The sequence below is a fragment of the Corvus brachyrhynchos genome, unplaced genomic scaffold, assembly GCF_000691975.1.
Source record: "Corvus brachyrhynchos isolate BGI_N302 unplaced genomic scaffold, ASM69197v1 scaffold1120, whole genome shotgun sequence".
In the NCBI taxonomy this organism is placed as follows: Eukaryota; Metazoa; Chordata; class Aves; order Passeriformes; family Corvidae; genus Corvus; species Corvus brachyrhynchos.
In genome coordinates this window covers 294366-318755 of record NW_008235737.1, presented here as the reverse complement: position 1 = coordinate 318755, position 24390 = coordinate 294366, and the positions used below count along the sequence as shown (strand labels likewise).

General features: G+C 38.5%; 1 protein-coding gene across 6 annotated transcripts in view; it reads right to left on the bottom strand.

The window, feature by feature from the left end:
* Positions 1-24390, bottom strand: part of NALCN (sodium leak channel, non-selective) — a 238893-nt gene that overhangs the window by 110691 nt on the left and 103812 nt on the right. For all 6 annotated transcript variants that reach the window (XM_017733360.1, XM_017733412.1, XM_008633570.2 and 3 more), the window contains one exon: positions 2112-2243. In XM_017733360.1, the coding sequence (XP_017588849.1) occupies positions 2112-2243 (132 nt within the window). The remainder of the gene's footprint in view (positions 1-2111; positions 2244-24390) is intronic.

The window sequence follows — 24390 nt, the reverse complement described above, 5'->3', positions numbered from 1 at the left end:
AAAGAGTGTTGGTTACATAGGGATGTTTTAGCTGTTGCTGAGCAGTGTTTGCACAGAGTTTTTCTGCCTCTCACCCCACCAGGGAGCAGGCTGGGGGGGCACAAGGAGCTGGGAGGGGAAACAGCTGGGACAGCTGATCTCTGCTGAACACAGGGACATCCCATCCCACAGGGCATTGTGCTCAGCATATAAGGCTAGAGGAAGCGGGGGGGATGCTTAAAGTGATGGTGTTTGTCTTCCAAAGTTACTGTTATGGCTGATGGAGCCTGGCTTTCCTGAAGATCGTTTCCCTGCCCATGGGAAGTGGTGACCGAATCCCTTGCTTTGCTTTGCTTATGTGCATGACTTTTGCTTCACCTTTTAAACTGTTTTTATCTCAACCCATGAGTTGTCTCACTTTTACTCTGACCATTCTCTCCCCCATTCCCCTGAGGAAGAGTGAACAAGAGGCTGCATGGGGTTGAGCTGCTAGCTGGGGTTAAACCCTGATAAAGATTAGAATGAGTTTCTCTGCCCTCAATTCTACTCTCAGATCTGTGGGGCGTGTCATAAGGCAACCCAGCATTTGCTGGTTTTATTCCAATGTCTTATTTTCAGGATAATAATTTTCATGTTCACGTAGTTTTTCAAATAGACTTAGAACTTCAGACAAAATAAAGACAACACATTTCACAATTAGTCTTGTAATTGTTGTCCGTGCCAACACTGACTCAATATTCACACAGAATACAGCCATACCCAGCAGCATGAGAGACAACAGAGAATGATGCAGCAGTGCTGTCTCTATAATCTGCACTTTTTTAAAGGTTTGAACTCTGGTGCTGTGTTTAACGGGCTTTTTTGCTCTCATTTTTGTCCCAGAACTCACGAACTCTCAGCTTCATACAATTTTAAGAGATCAGATACAAATTCTAAAACTAAGATTAAAAATATGTATTGACTCGACCTTCCTTAAACTAAAGAGATTCATAAAGCATTGCATTGTTATGGACTAAAGGGCTTAAAGTTGGGTGTGTGAGTCTGAATATCAAAAATACTTAGACATAGAAAACCACACAACAACCAAAAGCAGAGAAACAACCAGGAACATTCTGCTATCATGCACTCTAGTCTAAGAATGACCCCTCTGGCTCCAAAGGACTGTGTAACTATTGAAGTCAGGGAAACTGCAGTAAGCATAAAGTAGACATGTGCCCAATACAGGCAACTGTGATCAACACTTTCAGAGAACTGATCTTGGTGCACTGGTTAAAGAAGCGATCTTTCAGCACTGGTGATTTTTTACTCTGATACAGTAACAATTCACAGTGCCCATGGAAATAAGTATTTTTAATAAAGAATGCTACAATATTGATTGCACTTGATTTAGGAAAAACAAATATCTATTTGAAGCTTTGCCTGTACATTAGTACCAAAGACTTCAATTACTTCTTTTTTCTTTTCCTTTACCTGAATTAATTATTACTAAAAAGACAAGTATGCAAGGTTCTAGGATCTCTAGTTCTTGATCTACAGTAAGATCTTTGACCAGCTAATGACTCAAGCAGGCTTCCTGTCAAAATGTCACTTGTACCTCCACTTCACTGTTCAGGAGGACAGACTCCTCCTTTAAAAAAATCATGCCTGCATAAATGGTTTTTTTTGGTGGTGCGCTCTTGCGACTGCTGAAGCCAGACTATTTGTAACACTATTTTGGTAATGCTTAAGGACCTTCTGGCAGCTAAGTATATCTACCAAATAAAGAAGATTTAGGAAGAACTTCTATACTGTATTTTTAAAATACAGTTTTGTCATCTTTTTAAAGTGAAATTCTTCTGAATGTTACACTCCTGCTAGAGAAAGATAGCAACTCGGCAGCCATGCACTCCCTGCAGATGTTACACTTAAGCCTCCACTTACTACCACTAACATTTTGTTTGAGGAAATTACCTTTCAAAAGGTAAGATAGAGCTGTCAGCCGTTGTCAGACAGAGGAAGTTGAACAACTTAGCAAAGTATTCTTGGAATGCTTAAGGGAATAAAAAATTACATACTAAAATGTTCTTGACAGTCACATTTTTTACTTCAGCTTATCTTGAAAATTACCCAAATAGTTGTTTCAGCATACTCACCTCAGCAAGGTAAAATTCATCATACTGTCTCTTGAAATTTTCTCCTTTATAGTAATTACTTGCAGCAACAATCACATCGACAGCAACCATGCTTAGTATGAACATATGAAACACGGATGACCTCATCATTTTCTACAAAAGAAAGAGTAAATTTTATCATCAAAAGGAGTCAAACCACATGCATTTTAAAGTTCTATTACATTGTCAAAACATAATTGGCTTTAATACTGTGTTATTCTAAAGCTTCTTTATATGATTCTAATTTATTAATCTTTAAAATATGTTTTAATATATTGCTTCAACTGGTTTACATGGCAAGTTTGGGGGATTTTTTTGTACTTTTCAGTTTTTATTTGTCAGTTGACTTCTTACTGAAGGTTTATAATTTAATATGGTATCCATTACTTTAGTATGTTTTAAAGCATAAAGAGCATGTCTGTCTACTCAGTTGGGCCTGGTTAATACTCCTGCATTATGATTTATTCACGCAAATCTTGATGACTTACTGTTCAGGAAAAAGTAACATCAATTCTATCTTGTGCATTGCTTTTTCTCAAGAAACAGATGTATTATGGGATTCCTCTGATGTCAAACTATTGCCTAAATGAATAAAACACATCTACATATAGTAGATATACACATCTGGGCCAATGAGCTGTGAAGTACTCACAGATAATTCACGTATCTGTGTACTTAAAGCTTTGTGTCACTGCTGCTGCAGTGACACAGGAGAGGAGAGAAACAGAGGCACAGAGCACCATCCAGGAGTTTACATCTGTGAGATACCAAAACATTACTGATAAGATACATAAGAAGTATGCAGAAGTTCAAAGAAATAACTTCTAAGCCCCCACCACAAAGACCATGGACTTAGGATTTACCCTGAAAACTTAACCACTTCCCTCACCGGGTCAGCCACAGTAGAAACAAGAGTCAAACAGACAAAATTATTTTACATTAATCCACCTTTGAATGAATGGTCACTAATATTGATAACTTTTTACAAATTCCCACAAGTAATAGAGTTCAAGTCTTTAATATAAGTAAGTTAAGTACCATTATGTTTCCTTGTGTATGTTTCTAAATTGTGCTAACAATGGCAAAAGCCATTTTTATTTGTTTCTGAGTTTATATGTAGGGTTGTTGTATGTTTCTTTTTTGATGAAATTAGAACATAATATGGGCCGTATGGGAGGCTGCAAGGACTAGTATTTGTTCAGCTTTTAGCAAAGCCTTGTGCCTGCCTACTGAATAATTAATTTCATTTTGAATTCCACTGGTGTTTAAGATAGCTTCCTTAAATTGAAGCTGAATGGAGACTAAGCACATATTTACAAGCATACAACCTGATAGAATTGCCTCTTGTCTCTTAATACCTGGACTTTTTGTGTGAATTACAGGTAGCATTACAGAGAAGACAGCTCAAACCCTTCTCATGCAAGCCAGCTTCCTTTTGACCCTAGTGACATAAAATGGTTGCATATCCTATTCTAGAAAAGGAGGTCAGGAGATAAAGCCTTACATCCAGTAATTTACAGAACAAGCAGGGGTTAATACCTAAAGCACAGGTAAGTTACCAAAATAGTGGCTAAATAAGGTCTTGCTTTTATTTTTAATCCACAAGGCAAGCTATAAGAATACAATAATTAAAGATAGGGCTACTGGCATCAATCATGCATTTTTTTTCAGTAGTGTGATTCAAAACAGGTGTCATCCTTTACATTTCCATTTCACACAAATTCTAACCAGATAGTTAGTCTCTCTGCATATTTTACACTGTATTTTTAATGGTGTCAAAATTTCCATCATAATAATGAAGTATTCTGTCTCAATTGTGAAAGTACTTGCTAAAGAAACTAGTAAGGGAGGCTGCAAAAGGCACTTTTATCTCCTTTCACAGGGAAGCAAAATGGTAATACGGGAAAAATAAAAATGCTTAAACTGTCTCGATACACATGTACGTATACGCACACTTTGTCACTAGTCTGTACCTCTGGACACTGTGGTGATTTAGGAATGGTACTCCTCAATTTAGTGCTGCCACTGATACTCTCTGAACCACACCGCCACTTGCTCACTGCTCACTCCCCCCGTCCCCTTCCCCTGCTGGTGGCTGGAGAGGAGAATTGGAGGCACAAAAGGTAAAGATCACGGGCTGAGATAAGAACAATTTACTGGAGATGGCAATGAGATAAGAAAATGAACAGTCACAGCAACAACATTAATAACAACTGTACAAGAGAGAGGTGAGTGAGCCATGCACAAAATGTTCAGAATCAGCACTACCCTAGCACTCCCTCTGCAACACTTACTTGACTGGAAAAGACTCCTGCTTGCAAGAGACTCCTTTGCCCCTGACCCCAGCAATGACATCACGTGATATAGAATAACCTCCAGCTTCTAGCCATGCCCCCCTTTTGGCTACTGCAAAGACTAATCTTGTCCTGGCCAGAACCAGAACAGACACTCATAAAAAGATTTTCCAGTGGCATATTTAATCCTGGAAAATAAATAGCAATAACAGAAATAATATCCTAACCACAGTTTGTTTCACAGAATCACAGAATGCTTAAGGTTGGAAAAGACTTTTAAGACCACCAAGTCTAACCTAGCACCACCACCATGTTCACCATTAAACTGTGTCCTCAAGTGCCATAGCCACGTGTTTTTTTAAAAATTCCAGGGATGGTGACTCCACCACTTCTCTGGGCATTCTGTTCCAATGTTAAACAACCTTTTCCATGAAGAAATTTCTTCTAATATCTAATTTAAACCTCCCCTGGTGCAACTTGAAGCCATTTCCTCTCATCCTGTCATCCCCCCACCTTGCTACAACCTCCTTACACGTAGTTATAGAGAGCAATAACGTCCTCCCTGAGCCTCCTGTTTTCCAGGCTAAACATTCCCAGCTCCCTCAGCCACTCCTCATAAGACTTGTGCTCCAGCTCATTCACCAGGGTCCTTGCCCTTCTCTGGACTCACTGCAGCATCTTTTATTTTTCAGTAAAATTCAATAAAGCTTGTTGTCAAGGTCGCCTTCCCAATTAAACTGAAAAGAGACTATTTAGCTAATAGAGAGTATTACACTGGCATAATGTGATTCAACATTAAGATAATAAGGAAGGAGGCTCAGACAGGATGCAAGCCAGGCACAGGCTATGTAAAGGCAGGAACAGCTGGCTGAGGCAACAAATTAGGAGATAGCTGTGGTGAGGAACACTAAAAGCACCCAGGTGCTGGCAGAGAGACAGAGAGCACAAAGGGCCAGCAAGGTGGAGGTATCTGAGCAAATACCTCCCCTGCACACACAGCAAAAGTGCTGTGCTGAGGAGATAAAAAAATAAATAAAAAAAATCAATCATCATTTTTACATCTCAGGACTGGCCAGTTCATAGGGACCAGATTGGCATCTGTGTTTCTTGACTTTTTCTACGTCATGTCAGAACCTAGCTGCTCACTTGTCATGAATGCTGTGCATGATTAGCAGCTTTCCCGTTGGCCTCTCAGACTGCTGTATCTTTAGAAGACCAATCACAGTACTCTAACCCACAGACCTACTGTGTCCAGCTTTCCCCCTACTCTAATCTTAGTTTGTTCTTTCTGCATCACAGAATTTTAATTTGGATTTGCACCCTTAAAACGATTCAGACACACCTCTGCTGCAGTGTTCAACCATGAGAATTCACTGTTTCTTTACATATTTCTGTATTTGGAATGAGGTCTAAGTGAAAGCTGAATTTAATCCACAGCTCTTGCCCAAGCCTTGAAAGTAATTTTGGATCATCGGATCAGCAGTGTGTTATTTGGATTACAGTCCTTTTCAGGGCACATAGGCATGGAAAATTCTCCACGCAAACTGGAAAAAAGACACATAATGCCAATTTTTGTTCTTGTTTAATTTACTGACCTTTTTTTAGCCCTTGGATGTGTGTTTCTTAAGCTGTGTAGGAATGAGATGAAAGAAATATTCTGATGTTGCTGTCAGCCAGATAAATGGTAAATTGTACCTAATATTTAATTTGATTTAAGATTTTGTGTTGAAGAAGTCTCAAGTGAAATGCCCTGCTGCTGACATCAATCAACTACAACAGTGACGAATTTCTTACATTTACTATGAATTACCTATAATGCTGGTATCTGACTGGATGCAGGATGCTAATTCTCAGTGTCCAGGACAATGAAGAACCTGTATGGCACAGTGCATTAAAGATGCAGTGGCCATAAAAACCAGTACATGACAAACTGTTAATGACTGAAATTCTTTCATTGTTTGGAAATACACAAAGGAGCCAATCTATTTTGTGCTCAGATGGGAATTTCATGACTGCAAAAAATACTTCTAAAATACTACTCATTGATTCAACACTATGGACATGTTTGGTGCAGATGAGGAACTCTGAATGAAAAACTGTATTTCATATCCCAGGTTCACCCAAAAATTCAAGTAATGACACTGCAATTGCTGACAGGTAGAGACTACCTGGCTCACTTAGTCTTACAGAGCATTACAATGCACAGTGTAAAGAGGTCTTTTGTCACTCCGGTAGTATCAGAATGGGGTACATTGCTTTAATACTCCTCCCACGTTCCTGCATGGCAGAGGAAGGATGAGTGACATAAATCTGCCTTTGCCAGCTCACTGTCCTGGAGAACATCCACAGCAGCTGCCACTTTGCACAGTCAGAGCCACACAGACACTGGCTCAGGAAAGCAGAGGTCCACGCAAAATGCAGTCACTAAGCAAACTGGAATTACTGAATATGAAACTACCTTTTCCTAATGCTAGATCCCATCTGGGGGCTTGATATGCACATTAGGTCACTCCTTGTATCACCCTCCTTCATACAGGATTTTTGTTTCAAGTACATAATAGGTCTTACTTACTAAGCAAGATGGTAAATGTTGTAAACTTGTGGGGTCTGACAGACTTAATAATGAAAGAACCCATGGGCTACATTACCCTGATATTACTATCTCAAAACTGACCCAGCTGATGATGTTTAATATTATCATGTGAAACCTTGAAAGAGGTGTCTTCAAAGGGCTCAGTGGTTTCAGTTTAGACCTACAGGAATTCAGATGGCATCTGATAATATTAACAGTCTTGGTGGTAGTCTAAGAAAACAAAAAAAAGAGGAAAAATCATCTTGAAGAATAAAAAATTGCCTAAAAAGCCCTCAAACTTATTAGTACTGAGCAAGACATGGTGAGGATCTGATCTGTAGAAAAGCTTTGCTTATTTTGGCTATTTAGTGTGCGAAAAGCTTAGAGTGCATAATTGTCAAACTGGCAGGGTAGCTCTTGAAAGTACCAAACCAATTAATGAACAGTGTAAACATCATTTAACTAAAAGACTTTGATAATCACTACATGGGTAAGCAACTTTTTTTCAGATTTTGATACTCTTGAGTTGTGCATTCATCAATGGTAAAAATACAGTTGTATCTGTATTTCTTTATATTTTAGATATACTTTAACACTTCATAAACCAGTAGTATCTCCTCGTCTGTGTTATAATGGGATGGCTCTAGCAAGCTTCTTACTCCTTTTTCATCTTCATTGGCTTTTGCTATTTGCACAAGGAAGCTAGATCCTGCTAAAAGATTCCACCCAAGCTTCCAGCTATAGCTGTTTAAAGACCTTGTACTGGCTACATGATCACTGCGGTTTACACCTATCATTATAATGATCCTGTATGTTATTTGTACTCCTTTCTATACATGCCTACTTGAAGACCACCCTTTCTGGTAGTTAGAACAGACTTTGGTTTGTTAAAGTTGTTTGGATGTGCACAAAAGAGTTGGGTGATATTACTGAACAGCAACTGAAAAGCTTAAATTTGTGCTACTCCAGTCTTTTTTACTTATGGGCCTGTTGCAGCCTAGATCTACCACCACAGTGACACGAAGGCAAATTCAAGTCCCAGCTTATCTCCATGCACAGAATCACCATCATGTGTGGAGACACATTCTGGAACAGCACTGCAAATCTTATGGTACCCAGTGACTTCAGAAAGCCCAATTAGCTGGAGTTATGTGGGCATCACAGAATACAGAACCCTTATTCAGAAGAGCTAACAAAGCATGACTCAAGTTCATTGTAACAGCTTGGAAAATACTAGGTCAAATAGTAATAAAATGAAAGTATTGTAAGTAAATTCTTTCTTTCTGGACATTCAGAGATCAGCCCATGGCTCCTAAATACATATAAAGGGATTATGGTTTCATAGAGCAGGGCCAGTTTAAGGTGTATGCACAGCATTTACACCACTAAGAAAGGAACATGACTGCCAGTCATTCTTGATTCAATGTTGAAAGCAGGACACATCAAATGCCTCACAAACTATTATAATATACAAGACCAGAAATAGCAATACCCCTTTGACTTCAGGATTCTATGACACAAGATTTCTAAGAGTCACTAAGCAAAGATTCAATCCTGGCCTAAAGAAAAGGGTAAGTTTTTTTATCCTATACATGTTTAGTATACTTATGGTGTTTATTTCGTCCTTTTTTTTTTTTTTTTTTTTTTTGCAAAGTGCTTGAAGATACCTTGAATATGAAAGAAGCTTTAGAAAATCACATTCTATACACTGCTAATCACAGATAATTCATAGCGTGAATAGGATAAATTTGATTTTCATCTTGTTGGTTAATGGCCATCTGAGCAAGTACAAAATTGTGAAATTGCAGAAAATTTTCCCTTTTGTTTGCAGTACATTGTAGAGCATTTTACAAGCTATGTAACTAATTTTCTATAAACCATTTTGCTTTCAACTTACTTTATGACTGCCTGACAAAGATATGCTTGTGAGGAGAATTCAGCAATTATTCCCATGCTCTGCAATCTGAACATTTCTGAAAATTATTAAGCATTAACCAGAAATTTTATGGGAACAAACTTTTTAATATCTTATATTGATGCAGTTATGTATCAGTATGGGACATTAAAAAACATTGTAAATCTAAGATACTATCCACTTTATTTGAGAGGAACTTCGATGCTAGATGAATTCAAATAATGCAGCTTCATTGAGGAAATGGTAAATGATGAGTTTAAAGATGCTGGAAGAGGTGGCTTTTAGATACTGCAAAGGAAACAAGTCAGTAGCCACAGCTCAGATGTTTGGTGATGACAGAGAGGCAGTCTTGGCTTTATGGTGCAGGACAATTGTCCCAGTGCAATGAGAGCATGGTGGTTCTTCAGCAATTTTGTCTACAGACACTTGCTTTAACATTTTTATGATGGTAGAGAGGAAGTTCTTAGGGTAGTGATGTGGTAGAGATGAATGTAAAGACCCTTTAAGATTCACAGCCCAACGAAAAATCTCCCTAGAAACTCTAGGTTACTTTCAGATCACCTTAGCACAGAGAACCTTTGTTATCAGCTGCAGGAGATAATTTAGATGGTAAGGTGATAGTCAAGGGAGGAAAACACTCCCCAAAACACAAACATCATAACTCTGCAAGTTTTAGAATACATGTTTGGAAACCTTTCTATAAATGTTTTCTGGCTGCAGCAGAGGTGACCCTGGCCTGGCAGAAAGAGAAGTATAAACAGTAAACTGTCCGGGCTTGTAAAATATTCTACAAGTTTCACTTTACTGTGCTTCTCTTTCCACCTTCTACCTCATCTGATTAGGATGCAAAAATTAAGGTAGCCACTGCATCTGTGTTTTTACAGGGTGTCCTACCATGCAGCCACAAAACAAGCTGGAAATGGGACTATTTCTAAATAATGGTAACATTTCAGGACATGCAAATATGCTCTCCAATAGATTTTGTGCTACAACAACATATTTTAAGGCAACAAATATTTCAGGTGACATGGTATAGCTAAAATCATACAGAAATCGGCAGTTGTTAAGAACTATCTTCCAACAGTCTAAATGTCTCTGTAATATTTGAAAATACAGGTGAGTCATTAATCTGTCATATTTACACAGACTTTCCTGCCTTTTAGAATAGATAATTTTGATTTAAAATTTAAAAGCTACTTTAAAAAACAGCAAACTGAATTCTGATCAAAGGAACAAAGTAAAGTCAATAAGACAGAAAGAATGAGAAAATACACACTTAGGAAGTAAACAGATTGAAATAATGATAGAAAGTCTACTGAAGAGAAATGAAAAACTCTTATCTTGTAGAGTTTTTTGAGTAACCAAGCCTTTAAGTCCAAAGTTTCTGTCAGAAATTAGATACATTTTTTCCCTTACATCCTAGATTTGAAAGTCAAAGTTCTATTTCTGCTATAGGACTAAAGAATGTGTTGCATATGCCTCTTTCAGACTAGCTGCATCCTGTTAATTCACATCCTGCAAAAACAGAATAAAGCTGTAGCATAGATACACTTCTGTACGCCTCTTACTAACAGCAGCCACTTTTCTCCTCCCACAAACTTCTAATAGAACAGTCAAAAAGAAAATGGTGACTCTTCTGCCCTAAAAATCCATGAAATAATGGCTTCATTGAAATTAAACTACCCTCCTCCCCACCAGTTTATAAATCAGCTAACACAGTATGTCATTTTCTTTGCAAGAAGAGAGAGGAAGTAAGCAGCCTTTCAGCGACTGCAATCTGACTTACAGAAATTGAGAGCAGCTGCTGCAACATAAAAGAAATCTAAAAATACTACTTAAATTGTTCATGATAATAACAATGCACAGAAATTGTTACCTACCTGTCAGATTTTTAGAACTGCTAATAAGTATATCATCACCTCAGCAGTAATTTACTCTAAAGCTACATACTATGAAATGCAAAACAGAACCCAAATAATATGAAGTTTTAATTTTTTTTCCCAAATATAGCCATATAGATCAATTCAGAAAATATAAGTCAAAATGATTAATGACTAAAATGTGAAATTAAATAGGCCAAATTAATTTTTGTTTTATATCTAGTGACTTCATCAAAGCTGTAGGGTGGAAATTCACTCTGTACTTTACTAAGATGTGATTAATTACTTATGTGTCCTATGGGGATAAATATGCTTCCTAATCCCAGAGTACTTGCAAAGAGAAAGTACACAAGTTCTTTTCCTCTCACAATAAAAAATACTGAACTAGCTTAAAATCACAACGCTAAATGCATTTAACTTGAGTGCATTTTATATATATTAAAATTCATTTAACCTTAATGCATTTTATATGTATTAACCTTAGTGCATTTAACCTGTGTGGGTGACCACACACTGAAACAGGTTGCTCAGAGAGGTTCTGGAGTTTCCCTCACTGGAGATATTCAAGAACCGCCTGGACACAATCCTGTGCCATGTGCTCTAGTGTGATCCTGCTTGAGCAGGGAGGTTGGACCAGAAGTCCCCCTGTGCTGCCTTCCAAGCTTAGCCAATTTGTGAACCTCAGGTACAGGAAGAGGTGTAGAAACACTCCCAGCTGCTCATATTATGGATAAACACCACATAAATACATAATTATATAAACAATTTATGTATGCACATACACACATTTATATAAATAGCCACTTACAGGGCAGGCCAGAATTATAGCCAATTGCTGATGCTGCCTTCAGTCAATCACCTTACAGTGGATGTGCCTGACATTTTAAATCTATATTTTCTAATTTCTTCTCTGAAAACTCCAGCTGATTCACTATCAGCATTACAGCACTATCTGTGTTTACATACAGTTGCCAAATCCTCTAGATATAGTCTCCTATTTTATGTGTGTCATGTTTTCATATTTATATTTTGAAAGTATGTTAACCACAAAAGAAAAAAAAGAGTAATAATGTTGTACTTACTCTGTAGCAAGACAGCTCCATCTCTAATACTAAATCTATTTGCTACTATCTAGAAGCTGTGCCATTTATGAGCTGTTGTACATAATATATTGCTGACTCTTTCAGATACACACTAAATATAATTTTGACAAGTAATCGATTATTAAGCTTCAACTTCCCCCCAAATTTCAGGAGGGTGAGTGACAATGGAAATAATCTGGATCCTACTTGTGCCGTAATTCTTTCCATGCCTTCAAAATTTCTGTAACTTTCACATTTTACAACTCTAGGAACTTCACTTCCAACAATTTTCAATTAACAGTTGTTCCTTGAACTATATGCCTTCGAAGATCTCACCTGGAAGGCCTCCCTGAAACTGCTTCAATAGACTACTTACTCTTTCACTTATATTTCAATTCAAGAATCATGTCTCTGAAATATCATTTATTAAGCAGGTGTGAATCAGCCATTTTCACTGCCTCTGTTTTCTTTGCCTTTTTATTTCTCAATTCATTAGAATAATTTTTATTTTTCTGTTATTCCAATACTGTACATTTACTAGCTGCTTTATAAATATGAAGGAAAAGGTTGCTCTTATTATAATGAGTAAGTCATGAGCTGAAAGAGCAACAGACCGTAATGTAAGTATTGCACCTTATTCTGCAGTTAGTACTCAGGATCATCATAAAATCCTTCAGAATTTTTGATACTATTTTTAGGAAATTACCCATGTACCAAGACAGGTGTAGCTGAGTTGGAGAGTAATGAAATACACTGCCTTCCCTTCCCTTTTTGCCCTCTCACAGTTTAAACCACTTTCTCAAGAATTCAGTGGAGATTCCATTTCAGTGTGGCTTTGTGGCTGTGTCAACTCCAATGAGCGAGTGGCTCATATCAGTTGGTACCTACTACCTCTGCATACGCTGTGTAGGGATATGGCTCAGCACTAGCCACATGTGCTGTAGCCCAGCTCTCCTCACAATAGTGTTCACGTCTCATGAATGACTTACGTGGGTGTTCTGCTGATAGTACGAAGTGACAGGAGGCAGGAGAAAGCTTACAGTACTCAGTGAGTTGGAGGACTGAAAATGTAAATCCTGCTGTTAGGAAGACTGCAAGGCATATCTTTACCTTTGAGCTCATGAAAAAACAAAGTAGAGAGTAATTCATGATAAGTAGAGATTGAGTTTCTATTTGCCTGCAACCTCTTGTACAATGATGAAGCACTATTTTCAATTCCCAACTACTGAGAAAGCCCTAAAAATCCAACATTTTAACATAAAAGAAGAACAAGAAAAGAAAAAAAAAGAGACATGGGGAACACTTCATTTTTAAGACATGATAGTGAAAAAAAAAATCCAAATGCTTCAAGGAAAACATGCATGGAAACAGCAAAAAATATGCCCACCTAAGTTTCTTTTCTTTTATTTCTATAGAAATATACATGTGGAAGCATCCAGTTCTGTCTTTGGACAACTTGCTGTCGGTATTTACAAACAGCATGAGAACCTGGAAAATGAGATTCTAAAAAAGCAATTCTTCATGGAAGGAAACATTTTTTCTTACTATCATTTCTTACATTAATTACTTCTTACTATCATTGTATTTCCTGGAAAATACACTAAGATAAAACCCTCTTTCATGGAAAAATTTTATACACAGCTAAGCTCCATATATTCTGTTGGTACTTACTGCAGCTTTTTATCTTAGTACAATGATTATTATAACACATGTGCTCTGAATTTCTTTAGATGGCTGAGCTAAATTTCAGCACTTTTTCACAGCTCTGGTATTGTTGAGCTGTTTAAAACTTAGAGAAGTACTCGATCAGCATTAGAAAAATTAGAATACTTCAGTTCTTTGATAACTTCCCTTCTGAACTAAAAACTGCCAAATGTGTACTTTAGGCAATTAAGACAACTCCACCCAGATAATGAAAATATTTTCTTGGATCAGACTAGACATTTGCATCTATTATTGGTTTCTGCAATTAGGAAAATAAGAAAACTCCAAATAACCTGTAATTAATGAAGATCTTTTCCGGTCACACTGGTCATTTATATCAATTATTGGTTTTTGATTGCAATGCCTTGCCTCACAGAGTGCATTCATCTTCTTAGTTACTGTATGGACTGCATTTGTCTTGGGAACATGGTGTAGAGTGTAGTTCAGACTGGCAATTGCTACCTCCTTTGGAAGCCTATATAAATAAATATCAAACATTTTAATGGAATTTCCACCTTTTGCTTAGAACAGTTTTTTTCTTGCATTCTCCCTGCATAATTTAATTAGCACATTCTCAAACTCATGATTTACATATAAAAAGCAGAGATTACTTTGAAACAAATCAAATACTCCATTAAAGAAGTGATCAGATGAATAATTAGAAGCAAGAAAATATTTTTTGCACTTAGGCTCAAAGCCTACTTTCTAGTAAAGTGGCTTCCAATCAAACAAAATTTAACACACAGAGGAGAATTATAGAAGTATTTCTCCCTCACTGAAATAGCACTGGAAACTGCTGACAACTTAGGCTCTATTGCCTTGGGCAGGGGGATAGCAGAGCTAATCAGAGACTTTGATTGCCATTAATTCAGAGGGCCAGGGGCAGTGATTGGCTTTATACTTCCCTTTTTCTTACAAAGCATCTGTTCTCCAACTTCATCTGCCAGACTACCTTTACTGCAGCCAAGCTGTGATATCCCTTTTTCCTTCACTACGGTAATACCAGTGGTTAGACCTATCTAACCAAAAGGATATGGAAAGACTATTCAAAATAATGAAAATTCAGATGTTTTCTTATCTGAAAATCATTCCACTTATTTTATTTTTCCAAAGAAGATCTATAGCACTTTTAAAAATTGTCACATTAATATATATCTCTAAGTAACATTTTTATTTATAATAATTCCTGAAAAATGGGAAAATACAGAAATTCCAGATTTTTTTAAAGTGATAGATTTATATCATTTTGATTAGATCAAGTATGAAGAAATTTGTCTTTTTTGAAAACCATCTCTTTAATTACGGGACTCAGATACATCCAAAACTGAAGAACTGTTTGTAAGAGATGATGAGATATACACCTGCAGTGTATTTTTATAATGTAGAAATTCTTTAAAGGGAACTCTTGTCACTGACCTACTGCAGAATACTGAATTAATATGCTCTACTAAATATCAATGAAGTATCAATGAAATGCAGTAGCATCCCAGAATGAAAATACATTGATTGTTTTTAATTGCTTCCATCTCATAGGTAGCAGCAGAAGACATTATTTCCCCACTTTAAATAGTCATGATATTAAGGTTGGATTTGGACTAGACCAGGAATCTTGTCTCATAAATATCCTGGAGATGCTGGAGTCATAGGACAAAGGAGAATGCAACCTTCTGGTTATATTCTAGAAACACCCACACAACTTCCAGTGTTTTTTTTGCATGTTTTTCCAAATAGGATTAAGAAGAGTTCAAAATTTAGATGCCATATAAAAAGAAATAAGCATAATGTGTAGTGTTCATAACTACGGTCATACTTATGGCATAAAACCAAGCAGGTCCTACAAAAGACAAACAGATGCACCAAATGCGGGTATTATCAAGCCTTCTTTCAAAGTCTGGGAGGTTGTGTGTAGAGGGGTACTGTCATGATCCAGTTTCAAGGTTCTTAGAAATGCCTCTGCCTGAATTATGGTGCAAACGAGACCATATGCCAGTGACAATAGTAAGGGTTTTATTTGATGGTAAATATGAGAGAGAGAGAGAGAGAGAAAGAGAAAGAAAGAAAGAAGTAGAAAATAGGTGGGAGGGACAGAAAGAGTGACAGGGACAGAATAAGGAAAATATCACCACTCCATGGATCTCAACACTGTTCGTTGATCCTCTCCAGCTGGTCTCTGTGTGGTGAAGGTCCCCCCGGAAGGCACAGAGTCCCATGGGTGTACATGCTCAGGCTGGGTGGGCACGTCTGGCCATGTCCCCCTGGGGTGGGGTCAGTCTCTCACAGCAGACTCTGGGTCTGTTGCACCACGTGCAGCCCTGTGGGGCCAAGCCTCTCATGGGAAAGTCCTGTGGATGTGCCCTGTGGGGTTGGGGGTTCCACAGCTGGGCCAGTTTGTGTAATCGGAGGATGGGTGGTTATTGCCTCTCACCAGAGGTTGCACCATGCACCCAAAACCTCCTCCTCCCCCTCGGCTGGGGGGAGTCTGTGTAAGCCTGGCTTCTGTGAGCTGTGCTCTTCCCCTCCCCAAACTCAGCCAGGGATAGTTGCAGCTGGTAGCTTTGGCCTTTTGTGTATGCACACCTTTCCCTCAGCCTGAGATGACTCAACAATGCCTTTCCCTTTACCTAATCAACAGTTTGACTTTCAGTTCAAAGGCCCACTCTTCAGGGAAGCTCCTACAGTTGTAGCTTCTTTATAATGAGCAAAACTTTATATCAATGTTTGAGGCATGAACTATTTTCAATTTCTGACAGGTACAAGACAATTTTTTGGATTCCTTTCACCATTTCAGCTTCACAGAGCTGTGTTACCTTCTGCTCATCTATATCCAGCAAACAAAAAGAGCAGTTCAGTTTCATGTAAAGCTGATTTGTAACACTGACAGCTTTAACACAACCTAAACAAGAGCTGCTTCTCTGAATGCTACTAGAGATGGATGGGATTACACAAAATAAATGGGGTTGATCAAGCAGTAAAGACACACAGTAAAGGTAATATGTGACTTTGGATGAAAATTATAAATTTTGGGGCATCTCCTCAATACTGAGAAGAGACATGGATAGAAAGAAATTGATTAAGTAAGGGAGAGTAAAAAAATACGTAATTTTCCTTTCCTACAAATTCCTGAACTCTTAAAATGCTCTTCTTCCTATAACCCATTCTTTCAAAAATTATTCCCATATGTCCCATATGTCCTTTATGAATTTTGCCTTCAGAAATACTTTCTTGATGTGAAAGCATGCAGGGAGGGATTTAAGAAATGTTCACACCAGGGGAAGGACAGAAAAGCAGAATAAGAGCAAAGGAGGAAAAACGGGTTTAGTACCATGGTGAACTTTGTAAGAGCATTTGACAGAACTGTGAGGGGAAATTGTAGGGGAATTGCTGTTCATGGGCCATGAAACTCATTCTACAATAAGGATTTGTATGAGCCTCACTTCTAGCTCCTGCTCTTCAGCTGGTGAGTGCAGTGTCTGCCTGAAAACGTAGAACATTAAATCAGGCTGGGAATTGAGAAGAAAGAAAATTAAATAAAAGAAGAAGACAGGTTAAAAGTTTGCCAACAGCACATACACAGCTGTTTTTAAAAGTTTAATTAATAAAAAAAATCTATAATTGTGATTCGATTTTGTTATATGCTAAATCAAAATGAAGCAGCTAATTAGTAAATGAAATCTTGCCTGGTCTGTATGGCAAGAGTTTCTATTGAAGTGAACTTCAAAGGATTTCTTTAAAAATATGAGCATCAAACATTTTTTTGAACAACAAAGGAATATCCTTTGATAGAAAAATGCTGCTGTCCTATATTTGCAATAAATAATTCTTATTTGATAATTCTCAGTGGAATTCTAAGGTATCTCATAAGACTCTAGGAAAGAAATATGCTGTAATTAAATGATAAACTAATAACATGTCTGACAATATTGGTGCAAGTTCTGCAAATTTAGATGATTTTCTTATCTGAAAATCATTCCACTTATTTTATTTTTCCAAAGAAGATCTATAGCACTTTTAAAAATTGTCACATTAATATATATCTCTAAGTAACATTTTTATTTATAATAATTCCTGAAAAATGGGAAAATACAGAAATTCCAGATTTTTTTAAAGTGATAGATTTATATCATTTTGATTAGATCAAGTATGAAGAAATTTGTCTTTTTTGAAAACCATCTCTTTAATTACGGGACTCAGATACATCCAAAACTGAAGAACTGTTTGTAAGAGATGATGAGATATACACCTGCAGTGTATTTTTATAATGTAGAAATTCTTTAAAGGGAACTCTTGTCACTGACCTACTGCAGAATACTGAATTAATATGCTCTACTAAATATCAATGAAGTAGCAACTTTTCAGACCTGTATGTTCTTCTGCCAGGGAAACACTGTCAGAATGAGACGACACAGACTTAAGCTGTGCCAGGGGAAGTTTAGGTGAGACATTAGGAAAAAAATTCTTCACAAAAATAGTGATGGCGCACTGGAATGGGCTGCCCAGAGAGGTGGTGGAGTCACCATCCCTGGAGGGATTTAAAAGAAGACTGGACACAGCACTTAGTTCCATGGTTTAGTTGATAAGGTGGTGTTAGGTCATAGGTTGGACTCAATGATCTCAAAGGTCTTTTCCAACCTACTTAATTCTGTGATTCTGTCCAATTTTCAGCTTTGACTAATTAGAATTTTATTTTAAGCAGATGAAATTTGGTGTGCCTATAAACTCAAATGCTTCTCATTATGACCACGATGGGGGTTTAAACCTACAGGAAGAGTAAGGCTTACTGAAAATGCACTACCACAATGTGTTATTCAGTATTTCCAGTGTGAATTCAGCTGGAATCTTAACATTTAAATGACCAAGGTTTTGAGTTATCATCAATGACTGTTAAAATTACATGAATCACCTCTTGTTGGTCTCTTTTTCTTCTGATTATAAAGTGCCTAAGGTGATCAACTCCTATCAGTACATTTAATTGCCAGCCTCATAAGGCTGCCAAATGAATTCTGTTCCTTCTGTGTCTATGTCTGTACAACCACACCTATGCATAGCTATCTATTTTTGCCCTCATTCCCACCCATAAGGCTTTTACGTATTTTTAAAATTAATTTCTAGTTAATATTGCTATCCCACCAGTGCAAAGAATAAAATCATTAAAATTAAAATGGTATCTATCACTGCCATACATCCCCTTCTAAGCCGCAGTTTTATTCTATTATTCACCCTTTGCACACGTTATCTTATTATTCTTTTAAACAACCAGAAGGATTAACCTTACATGTTACATATATAATGATTAATTCTGAACTGAAACAGTGTGTACAGGTTAAACTGTACATTAATTTAAAATGTGGGGGGTTTTTATGTGAAAAAGGAACTTCAGTGCCAGCATTACTACAGGCAGTTTTCCAAGTGATCTGTGAAAGTAACTACACTGGTTTACCATCCTGTCATTTCAATGATTATGCAAGTCCATCATGTTTTTTCTTGAATACACTTGCATAATCACAATCCACAAAAATAAGTAAGTTTGTGGCATACAACATGAGTCTTATACATACTCTTATCTGTCTCAATATAAACTCCTTACTGGTTTATAAAAACACAGCACACTCACATGTTGAAGAGTTTTCTTAGAGATCAAGAGCTTCAAAGCCGTTAAGTGGATTTAGGCATGTAAGTTCTCCCTAAGTAATGAAATAGTCATAAAGCAACTCTTGGAATTGCTGAAGCATTTCCAATGTACATCATTAATTCTGACAACTAGGCAGTATTCAAAAACGTGTTTAATGTTAAAAAATAAGCAGTAAAGTAAATTTAAGGAACTCCCTTTTTCATTATATTTATAGCTAAAAGAAATAAACAGCTAGTTTCTCCCATACATCCCTAAATCTTCATGCTTTTAAGGAGGAACACTTAGCAAGTGCATGACCTTTTCACATCATGGCTTTTTGGTATTTTTATTTGTTTCAAGATGGTTTGATATGTAGCTTTGTTTCAATCTGCCATTTTAACGACTACAAACCCATTGTTCTATATTTAAAACATCAGAAATTAAATCCTTCTGCAGAGCAGTCAGTGGCAAAATTCTCACTGAGTTTGGTGGTGCCAGTTTTCTATTGCTTCTCTTCTGCACTTCCCCTAAACAGAAAGGGAAAAAATCTGGAGGAACAGAGTGGAAAAAAACCTGTGCTAGTCTCATGTCCCTCCCTCTTCACCTCTTCTCTGAGGGACAGGTAGAAGAAGGTGAAGCATTAGTGTTTGACTCTACCTAGCTGTTGCAGTGGGGATCCTGCAACATACATATATCAAACCAGGAGTCCCGTGGAAAGGAAATATATATGGACAGACAGATTCTTGCTAGCTGTTATCTGCGCCTTCTTTTGGGACACCCGATACCCTTGCAAGCCCAGAAAGTTGAAGAGGCTTACCGTCCAGTTCATACATGCCTCTTGGGTCTGGGTGCCTACCAAAAGGTCATCCACATACTGAAGCAGCTGTCCTTCTCCCGGCGGGGGTTCCCAGGATTCTAGCTCCTTTGCAAGCTGTTCTCCAAATATAGTAGGAGAGTTCTTGTACCCTTGGGGTAATACACACCGTGTGAGTTGAGTTTTGCGTCCACTCTTGGGCTTCTCCCACTCAAGTGCAAAAATTTTCTGGCTGGCTTCATGGAGAGGGAGGCAAAAGAAAGCATCCTTCAAATCTAAAACGGTAAACCAGGTTAGTTCAGGTGTTAAACGAGTTCATGAGGTGTAAGGTTAGCAACCACTGGGTATAAATCCTCCGTCACTTTATTGACTGCTCTCAAATCTTGTACTAACCTGTATGACCCATCAGGTTTCTTCACGGGTAAAGTTGGAGTCTTAAAATCAGATTGACACTCCCTTAACAATCCAATTTGCAAAAAGTTCTCAATAATTGGCCTGATCCCTTCTCTGTCTTCCCTTTTCAAGGGAAATTGCTTGGCCCTTACAGGCCGTTTCCCTTCTTTAAGCTTGATTTGAATTGGCAGGGCATTCTTTGCCCTCCCTGGGGTACCAGAGGCTCACACTCCAGGGAATACTTGATCCATTATCTTCTTAATCATTTCTTCTTCATTCGCTATTTCCGTTTCTTTGGTTATTAGCATTAGGCTCAGCAACTCTAGATATTGTTGGTCTTTTACTTCCAAACTGATTTCCCCATTTTTAAATATTATTTTTGCCTCCAGCTGCTCTAGCAGATCTCTGCCCAAAAGTGCAGATGGAGCGTTAGGCATATATAAAAATTGGTGAATTCCCCACTGTTTTCTCAATTTATATTTCAGTGGTTTACAAAAGTATGCCTTTCCAGATTGGCCAGTTGACCCTGTCACTACAAAATAACCCCTTGATATGGGTATCAAAGCTTTATTCAACACTGAGTATGTTGCTTCTGTATCTACTAAAAATTCCACTTTCTTTTCTTCGTTCCCTAGTTTAACTATAACCAGAGGGTCCCCTAGGGTAGCGCCCAGTCTTGGATATGAGCAACCACCCCCGCACCTCTCTGGTCGTATTTCTTTTCCATCACCCTTTCTCTTTTCTGGGCACTGGTTTTTCCAATGCCCAGGTTTTGTACAAGGCACACTGGTCCCTTCCTAGTCGGGGTGGTCCTTGTCTTGGTGGACCTTGCCCACGTCTTCCTTTATTTTTTCTTCTTTTACCACCCTTATTAATTTTTGCATTCCCTCTCCCCAATTGCTATAAATGCTCCGTGCCACACTAAGCAAAGTCTCTAGATTCCGGGTTGTTGGACCTTGCATCTTCTGAAGCTTCTGCCGGATGTCTCCTGTGGATTGTCCTAAAAATAAATTTACCAATTGCTGCACTCCTTCTTCCGGTCCAGGATCCGAGGTGGCATGGCAACGCATCGCATCTCGCAAGTTGTCTAAAAATTCAGAAGGTGTTTGAGAGGGACCCAGCTTCATAGCATACGGGGCTGAGCAGTCTATGGCTTTAGGGATTGCTCTTTCTAGCCCTTTTATTATGAATCCCCAGTACCTTTTTAACTGTGCCATTTCATCTGGCTCATTAGGGCCCCACTCTGGATCCTGAAGAGGAAGTACCTTTTTAACATCCTCCTGTGTTATCCTGCAATCATCTTCAGCCATATTCACAGGTGTCTTTATAACTAATTGCTTTTCTGATTCAGGTAGAGCATCAAGCAGTAACTGGGTATCAGCCCAATAAGGATTGTGTTGGTTTGTTGCAGTGGGGATCCTGCAACATGCATATATCAAACCAGGAGTCCCGTGGAAAGGAAATATATATGGACAGACAGATTCTTGCTAGATGTTTCAGAGATGTTTATTTCTCCAGCCGCATGGCCGGAGCTCTGCCGAGGAACTGTTCCAGTCACGGGACCAAGGGTCCTTCTGCCCGCGCAGGGAACACAAACCAACCAATGGGAACGAGGCTGAGCAGGGGCAGGGAAGCCCCGTGTCTGTGCCCTCAGGGCCCCTCTCCCAGGGCTACACGGCGGGGGAGGAGACCCCAACACCTAGCTCTGCAGAACACTGAGAATCCCCCATCAATTTCCTCTCAGAAACCCAGAAAAGGAGCAGTGAATCATCCTCTTTTGCAGCTCAATCAGTGAATAACAACCTGCCTCAGAATACTCAGCTGTAAGACTGACAAGCCAAAGTTGGTATTTCTGTATCATGCACAGCTCTTTGCCCAAGTATCATTGCAGGCAGATCTTCACTGCAGGTTTGGGTTTACTTTACTCAATAGCATTCTCAGCTAAAATAAACTCCACTCAATTTTCTCTATCCCCTAGGAAGTTGCTCCTATCACTTCTTGAAGGATGCTGCTCACTGCCACCTCAGAGCCTCCTGACATAAACTGGAAGATGCCAGTGCTGTAACACTGTACCTTGCCTGACTTCATCCACATCCTTTGCAATCTTCATGTGAAACATGTTCAGTAGTAGCCCTGAAAAAGAAACAGTGCTACCTCCTCCCACAGAAATCCTTCTGACCGGTAGCAGCACAGGAGCTATTGTAGTTCCCCAGAGCATACAACAGGCATGAATTCAGCAGAAAAGCAAGACCCCTACCAGAAGAAATGGTTCAGATTATCTTCCAGAGACAGAACATGAGATTGCTCACCCATAATTAACTTGCTCAGAGAGCTCTCCCACTTGTTTGCATTGTTTCTGTCCTTTTTCGGTGACTGATATGCATATAGCTGTACATACGTATATGCATGTGAGTAGAGGAGCATGTTTATAAGTTCTGATTAAGTGGCAGCAACTAAATGGATGAGGGAGAGTAGTTCTAAGCAGTGGAGGTTATCAGCCTCGGCTAAGGACAGACAGCATAGATCAAAGGTTGCTGAGCTCTGGCTAAAGAAGAAAGAAAGAGGAATTTATGGTCTGTGAATAGATCTATTGGTAGTGGCTTCTGTGCTATGAAGCATTAGAAAATTTTACTTTGGGCAGAGGACAAAATGGACCTACTAAGTGTAAAAATAGTAAGACTTTTGCAAACAACCATGAATCGTCAGTGGGAGGGAGCTTCTCAGTAAAAGAGAAATGGCTTACAGGATATTGAAGAAAACTGCGATATCCAGGATGACAGTTCTGAGCCAACAGAATAACAGACTGGATGGCAAAAGTTTATGCAGCTAAGGAGAGGATGAGGGAGGGAATTGGATATACAGTCTGTTTTCACTAATTAGTGTTTCAGTTCCTCCTCTCAGTTATCTAGGATCAGGGAAGCGAAGGCCAGAAATAAAGAAGCACAGCACGTGTACTGCCAACTCTGCTATATTAGCAGTGTCTGTAGTAAAATCTTCTGAAATCAAGCCCACTAGTACATATATCTGCTTTCCTCAGCCAAACCTTCTGCAAAGATTGTGACAGGGAAGAGGAAATTATTCATATATGCTCTTGGTACTGGGCAACTAATAAAATGTCACCACATACAATATATGCACCAGGTGGCATTAATGGCAAAATAATATATGTCACTTAAAGTATGATGTTTCAGGCTACTATTCAGAGGATGAGGTGAAGATTCAATGAAAATGACGGATTATGGAAATTAATTATGAGAGTTCCTGAAACACTGCAATTTAAATATGTTGTGGGTCTAGGCCTATAAAAATGGAAAAATCTGTCACAACTGTTAAGATCTGATTATTAAGAGATGCCTCTGTCTGAATTAAGGTGCAAATGAGAGCATGTGTCGAAGTCAATAGTATGGATTTTATTTAACAATAAAACTTGAGGTAGAGAGATAGAAAGAAACAGAGAGGAAAGGAGGGTGGGGAGAAGAGAAAGAGAGAGAGAGAGATCAAACCCGTCACCACTCATGGATCCAGCAGCATCTCACTGGTCCTTTTTCACCCTGGGCTTCTCGATGGTAGGGAGTCCTGAGGTCATTCAAAACTTTTCACTATTTATACATTTTACCAAACAAAGGAATTAATGTTTATTGGCTAAGTGATTTTCTTTCCTCTAGCGCTAATTAGTCTGCATTCTCAGCCTTTCTCCTCTTTTGGGTTGGCGAGTTTCTTGGGTAGATGGGCCATGAGTTGGTCATCGTGATCTCCCCCTTCTGGAATTACTCTTTACCTGGTCAGAGCTGATTTCAGTACAGTTCCTGGGTTTGCTTTCCTTGTGGCTGCATTCTTTATGTCCGTTAGCAGAGATGCATTCTTCTCCCCTGGACTTGTTTACATCCCCCAAAGTCTAGGATAGCACTTGGACAGTAGAACCACCTTTCTCTTATATCAAGCTCTTGTCACAGTGGCTTCATTTACAATCCGAGTTCCAGGCATCCATGGAGGCAAATT